Source organism: Mustela putorius, unplaced genomic scaffold, assembly GCF_011764305.1.
Source record: "Mustela putorius furo isolate JIRA1106 unplaced genomic scaffold, ASM1176430v1.1 tig00003853_pilon_pilon_pilon, whole genome shotgun sequence".
In the NCBI taxonomy this organism is placed as follows: domain Eukaryota; kingdom Metazoa; phylum Chordata; class Mammalia; order Carnivora; family Mustelidae; genus Mustela; species Mustela putorius.
In genome coordinates, this window is record NW_025422005.1 from 82709795 (window position 1) to 82722739 (window position 12945).

At 34.0% G+C, this 12945-nt stretch overlaps 1 protein-coding gene across 3 annotated transcripts in view; it reads right to left on the reverse strand.

Annotated features, from left to right (window-relative positions):
* Positions 1 to 12945, reverse strand: part of DPYD (dihydropyrimidine dehydrogenase) — an 836293-nt gene that overhangs the window by 582050 nt on the left and 241298 nt on the right. For all 3 annotated transcript variants that reach the window (XM_045064888.1, XM_045064890.1, XM_045064891.1), the window contains exons 6-7: positions 7232 to 7428; positions 190 to 271 (exon numbers count right to left, since the gene is read on the reverse strand). In XM_045064888.1, the coding sequence (XP_044920823.1) occupies positions 190 to 271; positions 7232 to 7428 (279 nt within the window). The remainder of the gene's footprint in view (positions 1 to 189; positions 272 to 7231; positions 7429 to 12945) is intronic.

A 12945-nucleotide genomic window follows, 5' to 3' on the forward strand; every position in this document is an offset into this window, starting at 1 on the left:
TCCAGGCTAGTGGCATTCAGACAGTAGACAGACAAATGCCCTAAGCAAGGAGAAGCATCTTTCTGATTCTGCCTGGTGTAGCTTTTAATTGTTCTCTCCTAAAATGTGTGACATTTTGCTGTTAATCTTTAGTGTAGAGCTTATTCCTTTCTCTTTGAGCAATATACATGTGTTATATTTTTCATTTACCTTTACACCAAGGTCCTTCATAAGCTCAATCTCAAAATTCACTGCATCATATGATAGCCGGAACTGAGGGATTTCGGAAATACTGGGGGAAAAAAAGAAAAGTAAAAGAAGCATTTGTGGAAAAAATCACTAATCTTTAAAAAATGCAACATGTTTATACTGATCAGTATTAAAGGAATAAACACTTTTTCTAAGAGTATGTTCATATCACATAAGTGTGAGAACATCCAAATTTTACACACATGACACAATATTATATGAACAACAGTAGATATAGTAGCAAATGATATGTAAATAAATATAAACAATGGAAAACAAATTGGTCAAAACAATTGGTCAAAAGCAATTCCAACACTTCAAAATTTACTATTTAGTTGAATTCTCTACCAATAATCCTATGAATTCCTAAAAAAACAAAAGCTTAAAAACACAAAAATTAGGGGCGCCTGCCTGGTTCAGTGGGTTAAGCCACTGCCTTCGGCTCTGGTCATGATCTCAGGGTCCTGGGATCGAGCCCCACATCAGGCTCTCTTCTCAGCGGGGAACCTACTTCCCCCTATCTCTCTGCCTGCCTCTCTGCCTACTTGTGATCTCTCTGTCAAATAAATAAATAAAATATTTTTAAAAACAACAAAAATTAGCTGAAATTTATTTTTAGTGTTTAATATATGTATATACACATACCTATATACATATATATTTCACAAATACACCACAAGCTTGTTCAAATTCAAATCTAAACTTTGTGTTACCATGCTGTTTCGATATTATGGGATTGGTTCCTTGTGATCCATAGAACACTTTTTATAGTAAACCAATCTTCTTCTATTAAAGCAGTAGGTGTCCCAAAGGATACAGTCATTAAAACGTAATCCTATGTAATAGTAGTGCTTGCTGTTTGCACTTAAAAAAAATGAGTCCTAAAATATAACCATTTCAATAGTATAATAGTTTATAGAGTATCAGAGTTAAGGGCAAATAACTCTTCATGTTTTGTAGCAATTATGTAGCAATTTATGTTCATGAACCTATAGTAATTCATTTATTCAGTTATCTACTTATTCAATAAGCATTTACAAAGAGCCAGACACAGGCATTAGCTACAGGGACTTGATGGTAAATTTTACCAAATTCCCACATTTGATATACTCTCCTGGGATAAAGTTACATAAACAGATAATTACAATAGAATGTAGTACATGCAATGAAGGGGATATATCCAGGGATTATGGAGTTAAATTTGTAAAATAAATAAATAATTGTTGAAGATGAACCTGACGGATCATTCAGTTCTAAGTCTTCTAAAGTGCTTGCAGATTTTTCATTCTTTGGTGACTTAAGAACTTAACTGTTCAATTACTTTTCATACATAAAACAATTAGCAAGATACCGTGCTCAGTGCTATAGAAAATGCAACATATTAAACAGTATAAAAATCAAAGCCCTACGCTAAAGGAGCTTTCCATCTAATTAGGACATAAGATTATAATTAAGAGTAAATTTGGACCTAGGTCAAAGATAAAAATCTCTTAAGCTGACTTGTAGACCCTAGCCATACTACGTCAAAGTCATCATAATGCTCTGGGCACCAAAGAGGGGCCTTTGTAGGGTCTTACAGGGGAATATGGGCAGTTGTAATTGTGACACATTTTATTCACCAATGGATGAGGTCAGCAGAGAGAAGGGGATTATACACATACACAGAACTATTTGACAAATGTAAAATATCAATGTGAACAACAGGGTTTCAAAGGAGGGGAGGCTTATTATGGGATGAGATAATCCGGTAGGTGAAATGTGATAAATGATCAGCTTTCAGCTAAGTGGAAAAGAAGGAAGGCATCCGAGGACAAAGAAAACGACAAGGAGGAGGAACAGAAAGGGGAGGACAAGAGCGCGCATACTGTGTTCAGGGAATGGCAAATGAAGCAGACGAGTGTCAGGAGGCTCTAGCAGTAACACCACAGCCCTGCAGTCAGATTCTCCGATTACTAGATGAGTTCCTCTTTGTCTCAGAGCTTTAAATGTCATCTACATGTAATAAATTTCACATTTTTATCCTTTAAATTCTAGACCTTCAGGTTCACTTGCATGTCTAATAGTTCTCTCAGATTTATCATGCCCCAAACTAAACTTTGGGTCCTCCATCCTAACACTGGTCCTCAGACATTTCCATTTTATGGGTTGCTCAAGCCCCAAATCCCATCATCTCTATTCCCTTACCAGCATAATTCCAAACCCAGGTGCATGCCTTAAGTGGGTGTGCTGATTTAGACAATTTAAAACAGTTATAAGACTGATTAAAATACACCCTGTATTTTCACCATGAGCTGCTCTCAACAATGTCACTGACAGTCTAAAGTCAGTCTACCAAAAATCTTTAGTAGATCTAAATTCTAAATAATCACTGTGGTTGCTGTAGAGTTCTAGTAACATGTGTATATGCTTTAAATTGTTCCATTTTTATTATCCATCCTTCAATAAACATTGAGATCTATAGGGAAGTTAATGTGGGAAATTCCAACTAAATAGTGGCCACTGGCACAGGCTGGTTCAGTTATAAGCATTCCTTATTCCAACTGCCTATAAGTGGCCTGTGTCTCCACCCCTCACTATTACATTCTAATGTTTAAACAGTTGATTTGGAATTGATAAAATGATAGACATGACACAATATGAATTACTTTAACTCTTTAGTCTTGGCCAACTATGAGGAGTTTTTGTTTCAAATTAAAATTAAAATAGTGAAACCATGTGAACTATATCTTTAATATTGAAATTATTTCAATTGTTAATGTCTTTTTTATAAGAATGAATCAAAATAATTTTTATTACTGATTATTACATGATTATTTCTGAAAATAACTTTACTGCATAGACTAGGCAATAAACATATTTTTTAAAAAATCTATTCCAGGCGTCAAATGTGCTAGACACACATCAATAAAATGAAAGAAAAGGAAAAAAAAAACACTAATGCATTTATTTAAAAGAAAAAAGGAAAACTAATACATTTATCCTCACCTGACATATTCTATGTTTAAAAGAAAATAAAAAACCTAATGCATTATCATCACCTGACATATTCTATATTTGGTTTACTGTTTGTTATTGTCTGCCTCCTATCACTAGAGTGTAAGCCCTATGAGAACAAGAACTTTATTTTGTCTACTTTTGAGCTCTAGTGCCTGAGATAATTACCACCACATAGAAGATCAATAAATATGGAAGGGGGGACGGAAGGAAGGAAGGACAGGAGGGAGGGAAAAGGTATGAAGAAATATCAGGTCATGGCTTTCTGTGCCAAACTAGATGCACTGTCTCCTAGATTATGAGGAGCTACTGAGAGATTTCAAATTGAAGACTGATATAATCAGATTTGAAAAATTACAAGAAAAATGAATTTGAAAAAGACAAATCAGGAAGCAAAGAGAACCATTTGGAATCTATACTGTAGTGGTGAAATGTTAGGGGCATAGAGGTGGAAGGGGTAAAGGGCATTTTAAAAAGTAGTCACAACTCATAAATTGCCAGGATACTGAAGAGTAGTGCAAATAATTCCCATATGTCTTGATGATGCCATCCACTGAGAGAATGAACTCGGGAAGAGGAGCAATATTGGTATGATGAAGTTTATGAAGAGATGTCCAGGATGTGAATGTATGGCCAGGACAGAGAGAGGCGTTAGGACAAATACAGATTTTTAAATAGTTTGCATGTAAGTGATAACTGAAACAAGGAGAGTAAATGAGATCACTGGCAAGACTACATGGTAAGAAAAAGGATATAAAAGAATGGAATACAGAATTTCATTGGAAGGATTACTCCCCAAGTTTGTTGTGCTTATGAAAACAAACTTTTTATATTCCTCTATCTGTGCTCTTCTAACAATCAAAAGTGTTGAAGAAACTATTCTTGTGGCAACCAAAAATCCTTTAGTACTGTCAGTGGAGTGTCAGAAACACTGAAACACTAAAACAACCACTGCCCAAATGAAACAAAACAAAAACTTTATTCCATGTTCATGTTTCTTTCAAGTGAGTGGGATTAACCTGTAACAACTCCCACTCTTTTCAACTCACAATTCTTATACTTTAATAGAGCTTTGCTTCTGTGTCTTATGGTACAGATACCACACTTTAAATTTGTGTTACATCACATATTTTCTTAAAATATTTCCTATTGTTATAACTATTTCACCTAAATCCCATTTTTCGTTATTGTGAACTAATGTGATATGCAACAGACATTGTGAAAATGTTTGAAATAACTAAAGCAAAGGAAACCATTGCTCTGACATTACAAAAATGTCATAGTTCATGTATATTAATTTTTATAAGGAAAATACAAAATCAAAAGTATATATTTATGCATGCACACTTACGGTCTGTTAATACCGTCTTTATTTCTCTTTGTTACCATAATATCAAGGGCTTTAACCTTTTTAAACTCATGTCCTAAAAAAAAAAAAGCCACAGTGGGAGGAAAGCAAAACTACTGATTAATTTAATATTGTTGCCATGTCAAAAAAATCAATCATGTTCAATGCAATAGGGATTAAGTCCTTGCTATCTTTCACCAACTTTAGTGATTTTTTTTTTTTTTAAAGTGGTTGTGATACTAATTCACCAGGGATAAAAGAATCTGTTTGGATGCAAAGGAGAAAGAAAGATAAAACTTGACATCACCTCTTTAAGCAATTGATTTCAAATACAAAGCTAATTTAATCTTTTTTAGCCACTTTGAAGATTCAAGAGAATGAGAGGCATCTGTAAGTGAGAAAATAAATTAACAGAAAAAGGTTGTAGTTGCAATGCTGGCTAAATTCCAGTGTCAGTTTTTATAATCCTGTAACAGTGGCACATAATGCGTCTTCCAAGGGACAGTCCAAATGAGACTGATTCAACGTTTCATACTGTCCCTAGACACTGGGAACGTTCAAAGGCAAAGGAAAGAAAATAAATCAAAAAAGAATTTTTAAAAATGTTTGGTCATTAATCCAGGAGAATCTGTCCCACTAGAAAATGTTCAACAAATATATAAAAATACATAAGTTTAGTGTTAGTTTTTACGATTTAGAAATGCCTATTCTGCATTTGAGGTACAGGGAGATGGAGATGCTAGCAACCATAATAATATACCAAAATTGTCCACACAGAATAATTCACAAACAGGGCCTGTTCCATTTTAGGCTTCCTGTGGAAATGCAATTAAGGGGCAAAAAGATTTTTCCCTAGACTACTAGGGTATACAACAATTAAGTTCATATTTTTTAAATTAGCTCACATATTCATTGATGTGTATAATTGAAAAAAAATGTACAATGCTTATACATATGTTGCTAATAGATTATGCTTTTCCTAATTAATAAAGCTATGGTAAAACACTATTAAAAAGATAGTCTAAATCATCCCAGCAAAATAATATATTAGGTATTTACATTCCAGGAATAAATAAAAAAAATTTTATAAGACACGCATAATCCCTTAATAGTCATAGTGGTGAAACGTCAGAAAAAATAATTATTTCTTGACAATCAGGTCATTTTTTTTCCTTCAGTTTATGCTTCAGAACCTCTTTACCAGGTTTCCCTATTATATATACCTTGGCTTGATAATTCAGTCAAATAGTTTTATATTAATGCAAAGCTTATCTTGGGTTTAGCATATAATCATCTAAACAATATTGAAATTTTATCAGTATTGACACAAATTTGTAGTTTTGTAAAATATAAAAAACATAAGCACATTTGGTCATAATTTGATTAAATGTCTTCCTTATGAAGTTTAAATATGATACACTTACTTTGAGAATAGTTCAGTAGCCATTACATTTAAATGCTAAGTACAACAGATATGCCAAATGATAGTATTTTAGTATTCATAATTTTCTGATGCAAGATGACATATTTATGAAAAATAACAATAAATTAAGTAATATTATTAACTTCCCACCAAAATCCTTTCTCATTTTTACATCAAATGTTTTAAGCTATATCCATTACCTACTTATTATAAATTTTATTTCATTCTAATCACAAAAATAATATATGTTCACTATGGAGTTCTATTTACTTTACATAAAGTAAACTTCTCCACCCATTCCTTTTTTAAAAAATGTATTTATTTATTTTAGAGAGAAAGTACAGGGGAGAGAGGGAGAGAAAGAGAAAGAATCTCAAGCAGAGTCCCTGCTGAGTGTAGAGCGCAAGGTGGGGCTTGATCTCAGGATCCTGAGATCATAACCTGAGCCAAATCAAGTCAAACGATTAACCAACTGAGCCACCCAGGCACCTCCTCTCCATCCAATTGCTAAATGTGGTTTGAATATCTGAAAGTCACTAATACAAAATAAATATTTTTCATTTCAATGAATGAATTTTCATGGGACTAAAGACTATGACTGATTACTGATTTACAACAATGATGCTGATTAAATATAGAATATTCGTAAGGAAAACTGTATAAATGTACATTAAAATGGAACAATTTTAGTAGACTGATATAATTTTTTTTAAGATTTTATTTATTTATTTGACAGACAGAGATCACAAGTAGGCAGAGAGAGAGAAAGAGAGAGAGGAGGAAGCAGGCTCCCCACTGAGCAGGGAGTCCGATGCAAGGCTCGATCCCAGGACCCTGAGATCATGACCTGAGCCGAAGGAAGAGGCTTTAACCCTCTGAGGCATCGAGGCGCCCCATCTCTAATTCCTATAACTTTCAGATGTATCTCCATTAAAGGACAGATTCACAGAGATGAAATGCATTTTTCTATGACTGATTCCTCCATCCATAAAATACTTTGCTGAGATTTATTTTAAATTCACAGAACTAGATAGGGAAATTTTTAAAATAAACGTTGCTTAACACCAACTGTAAATTTAATGTGAATCATGAAATAAAAATTGAGCATTTGGAAAAAGAACATTTAAAATACCATCTGTGAGCTTGAAGCTCCTATATGATCATAAACTAACAATATTCATAATTATTTTGTGCCATCACTTTTGATACTATAAACATGAAAAACATGTAGGCATTACCTTAAACCGCCAACATATTCTTGCTTTTCAAAGATAGTGATGTCAGAGTAGCCTAATCGAGCCAAAAAGGAAGCACAACTTATACTTGCAGGCCCCGCACCAAAAAGAGCGATCTTTGCAGAATAGGCTTCAGGCATTTCTTCTGGAGGAGGGAGAGAAGGATTCCGAATTTGTGTGATATTCATTGCTTTGAACACCTTGAAGAAATCAATTGCCATGGTTAAAAACTGTAAACCAACTTTTATATCCTCAAACACATTTTAATGTTTCAAATGCATTAATGCTTTAAATAGAAATAGGGAGTACATTTTCAGTATTAGTATGTTATAATTAGAAGCTCTATTGGGTCAAGTAGAGCACATCCTACACTTGACAGTTTCTCAATCTTTGGAATTCCTTTCCAGGGTCGCACCTCCTCCGGGAAGGGAAGCATTTTTGGCTCATTTTACTTACACCTCTCTGCAGGCCAATTTAAGTGCTCCTTCTCTGAGATTCTACAGTGTATGTTATGTGCCTCCAACATAACCACTTACCAATGTTTCCATGTTTGTCAGCAGAACAGTTGTTCGTTGACTCAGAGAATATATCATTTATAAACATACAAACACACACACATACACACACACACACACACACACAACTTAAAATGCTTTAGGTAGTTTTACATCATGTTACCATTGTACTATCAGCAGTTAGCACTAACCTGGCACATAGAAAACATTCAGTAAATTACTTGTTGACATATGCTTTTGATTATGATAGGTTAGCTTTTAAAGGACAAGTTTTAAGAATGTTTTGGAAGCACTGGGGAGCTACCTGAAGTAATGGGACTCTTGTACAGGACAACAGCTCAGAAGAGACAGAAAGAGATTTTCGCAATCTCCTAGAGCTATAGAGACACAGGGTTTGGGGAATGTAAGAGACCAGAAATCAGAAACAGAAGAAAGTGCAGAAAAGTGAGCTTAATTCTTTAACTGCATGAGTAAAAGGTTAGGAATCTAAATAGAAAATCTCTGTAAAGAAGAGAGGAACTTCCTGTACTCTGATGATCGGGGGTGGGGGGGGGTGGTAAAAAACAAGTATAATAATAGCTAAAGAAGGGAGAAACCTGGCAAACAGTCAGCTGAAACTCTTGGAAAGCTACTCTCTACAAGTGGGGCAAACCAGAGGTAGAAAAGCAGCCTGAATCATTTCAGTCCTGTGAATGAAAGTGATTAGTGATTAGTCCACACTGCATTTATTTACGAAATGTTAAGATGGACCTTCTGTGAAGGATAATAAGTTAACCATAGTCTTTACAAATTTTCATAGACAAGGCCTAATTTTGGGTTAAAAAAAAAAAAAAGCCTTGGCTTACCAACAACTAAGAATTAAAAACTGCTTAGGAATAAAAAGAAAAAAAGAGAAAGAGATAGAGATGCATATAAAATCCAGTAACTTTAGTTACCAAACTCAGATTTTAAAATAGCAAGGATTAATATGTTCAAAAACTACATACTAAGAATGTGAACTTTAGGGACGCCAGCGTGGCTCAGTTGGTTGAGCAGCTGCCTCTGGCTTAGGACATGATCCCAGGGTCCTGGGATCGAGCCCCACATCAGGCTCCCTGCTCAGTGGAGAGCCTACTTCTCCCTCTCCCTCTGCCTGCTGCTCTGCCTACTTGTGTTCTTTCCATCTCTCAAATAAATTAATAAAACCTTTAAAAAAGAGAGAGAGACAGAATGTGAACTTTACCAGGAAACTGGAATTTGTTAATAAATAAATAAATAAAAGAAATTGAAGAAGAAAAAAAAAGTGAAAATTAAAAGGGGGTAAAAACCCACCTAAACACATGTATTTAACAACAGATGGGACAGGGGAATAGAAAAGGGCAGGCAAACTAAAAATGGGTCAGTAATAACTATCCAGACCAAAGAATGAAAAGCAAACCAGAAGGAAAATATAGAAAGAAAATAACAAAATATAACAGCAAATAAACATGAGAAAAAAAGACAACATATACAGAGCTAATATATACCTAATTGGGATCATTAAAACAGAGGAGAGAAAATGAGACAATAGCTAGCGATACTTAAAGAGAAACAAAGAACTTCTCCAAACTAATAAAAGACATAAAAGCAAGAAGTTCTAAAACCTTTGAAAAGGTAGATATAAAGAAACTCATGAAGATCTCAGTAAAATTGTTATGAAACAAAGAAAAGGAAAGCATTGAAAACAATTCCCCTCACTGCCAAAAAGACACAATACTGTCAACAAGCAACAAAAAAAGGGCTAAAATCTTTCCTCTCAAAAGAACTGATGAAAGACAGAAGACAATGAAATGGTATTTTCTTGAGCAGTGAAAGAAAATATCTTCTCCCTGAAATTCTATCTAGAAGGGAAATATCTGGGTGCCTAGGTGGTTCAGTGGGTTAAGCCTCTGCCTTCAGCTCAGGTCATGGTCTCAGGGTCCTGGGATTGAGCCCTGCATGGGGCTCTCTGCTCAGCAGGGAGCCTGCTCCCCGCCCCCTTCCCCCACCTCTCTTCCTGCTGTGATCTCTTGTCAAATAATTAAATAAAATCTTTAAAAAAAAAAAAAAGGAGAATACCCCTTCAAACGCAAAGGCAAATAAAGACATTTGCAAGGATTATCTGTTGGCAACAATAAAAGACACACTGAAGAGCATTAGAGGAAGATCTTCAGGAAGAAAGCATATCACAGATAGAAACACAGAAATACAGGAAGACATAAAGGGCACTGAGAATGATAAATATGTGGGTAAATATAAAGGAAAGTATATAGAATATATATAGACTATAGAAGTAATAATGTCAGATGGAGTTATAAATGAAAACTGAAATACATGATAAAAAGTATCAGAGGTTAAATTGAGTCAAAGTGCACTGGATCATAGCATTGCCTATGAAGTGGTAAAAATACTAATATTGATTAGGCTGTAATCAATTTAGGATGCATGTTTTATGTCTACAGTAACTACTAAAGGAATAGTGAAAGAATCTTTAATAGCTAAGTTCTTGAGGGGAAAGCAGAATTTTAAAAATTATTAATACAAAAGAAAGAAAAAAAAAGACAGAAAATGCAATAATTGGGTGGAGGGGTAGAGTAGAAGAGTAGAAAACAAGTAGTAAGATAATGAATATAAATACACACATGTGAATAGTTACATTAATGTAAGTGGATTAAAACTGCAAATAAAGATTAAGATTATAAAAGTTATAAACCTTGAGCATAAGGACACAAAAAGGTATAAGGGATGAAAGAAGTTATTCTATGCAAATACTAACCAAAAGAAAGCTGGTATAGGTATACCACCAGTATCTGACAAATTAGACTTTCAGGAAAAAATGCATTACTAAAGTTAAATTATAATAAAAATGTCAATCTGTCAGCAAGATTTTCCAATTTTAAAGTTACAGGCACCTAATAACAATTTCAAAATCTATAAAGAGAAACTGAACTAAATATTTCCTCACTATTTTCTTCTCATCGAAACTTGACTGTCAGTAGAAGTGGCCTATGAATAAATATACATATTAAAGGTTAATTATGTAAAATTTAATAGATTACCTCACAAGGTTATTTGCATTTAATAGGCAACTCAAGCAAAGGTAGTTTTCCTTGGGAGTAAGGAATCAGGGAGATAGGACTTAATGTTTTTCTTGAAATTCTACCCTATACATCACCAACTACTCAAAATGAAGTAAAGGCATTCAAAATATTTAGGAGCATCCAAATTATCTCACTTAAAAATTAGAGATGAGGTGTTTGGGTAGTGCTGTCATTTAAGTGTCCAACTCTTGGTTTTGGCTCAGGTCATGATCTCAGGGTGGTGAGATCAAGTTCCCAGTTAGGCTGCATGCTCAGTGTTAGGCTCCATGCTCAGCATGGAGTCTGCCCAAGATTCTTTCTCCCTTTCCTTCTGCCCCTTAACCCCACCTTTCTTTCCCACTCTCTCAAATAAATAAATAAATATCTTTAAAAAATTAAAGAGATTATTATCAACAAGTACTACATGACCTAATAATATAGTCTAAGCTAAATGGCCCTCACAAATGTCCCCACACCATTCTGTCCTTTTTGTCTTAATACTTTGTCATATTTTACTGGTTCACTTATCAGGTACTTTCCTAAAACCATAAGAGCTTTAAAAGCAGACATCATATTTTATTTCATCTTCCTTTTTTTTTTTTTTTTAAGATTTTATTTATTTATTTGTCAGGGATAGAGGGAGAGAGAGCGAGTGAGCACAGGCAGACAGAGAGGGAGGCAGAGGCAGAGGGAGAAGCAGGCTCCCTGCAGAGCAAGGAGCCCGATGTGGGACTCGATCCCAGGACGCTGGGATCATGACCTGAGCCAAAGGCAGCCGCTTAACCAACTGAGCCACCCAGGCATCCCTTTATTTCATCTTCTAATTTCTAGTGTATTTATATAGAAGGGGGTGTACATATTAATGAGTTTAAATTAAATTAGTAATATTTCTAATTTCTAATTATTAATTATTCTAATTATTATAAATATTTCTAATTTCCAGAAAAACTTAGGGTTTTACAAATTACAGATATTGTTTCTCCTTCCTTTACTATCCAAATAGCAAAGATTTTTCTCTCATATTATTTTTGAATCAGCACATCTTTTTACCTATCATTTCTTTTTAACAAGCTGAAAAAGAATGAAATTCTAATTCAAAATTAATAAACTATTTTAATGAATCATTAATAGAAATGTATGGTCTATTATATTTTCACAAAGTAAGATTTCATATACTTTTCACAAATCAATATATAAAACAAAACTTTAACATGACCAGGGAGAGCTATAGCTATTTCATAAGGGAATTGAATAAATGCTAATCTTTCTTTTTTAGTTCAGTATTCACAGCTTTGTGAAGAGTTAAGAACTTTCCTATGTTAAAATTTATTACCATTTACTAGCATTAAATGAACTAAATGGTCCAATCAAAAGACATAAGGTGAAAGAATGGATTAAAAAAAAAAAAACAAACCACACACACAGTATACTATAGTGCCTTGTAGACACTATATGCTCTCTACAAGAGACTCATTTTAGACCTAAAACCACTGGCAGATTGAAAGTGAGGGGATGGAGAAATATCTATTATCCAATGGATGTCAAAAGAAACCCAAAGTAGGAATACTCATTTTAAACAAAATAAACTTTAAAACAAAGACTGTAATAAGAGACAAAGAAGAATACTATATAACAATAAAGGGGGCAATCCAACAAGAACACCCTACTCAACATTAATGGACAGATCATATAAGTAGAAAATTAGCAAGGAAAAACAGCTTCCAATGACATGCTGGAACAGATGGATTTAACATAATATTCAGAGCATTCCACCTGAATACAGCGGAATACACATTCCTTTCAAATGCAAATGGAACATTCTCCAGAAGAGATCACATATTAGGCCACAGAAAAAGTCTCAAAAAATTCAAGAAAACTGAAGCCATCCCATGCATCTTTTTTAACCACAATGCTATGAAACGAAGTCAGCCACAAGAAAAAACCTGGAAAGACCACAAATACATGGAAGTTAAATACATGCCACTAAATAAAGAATGGGCCAACCAGGAAATAAAAGAAGAAATTAAAAATACACATGGAAACAAATGAAAATAAAAACACAATGGTTCAAAATCTCCAGGATGAAGCAAAAGCTTTTATATGAGGGAAGTTTATAGCAATACAG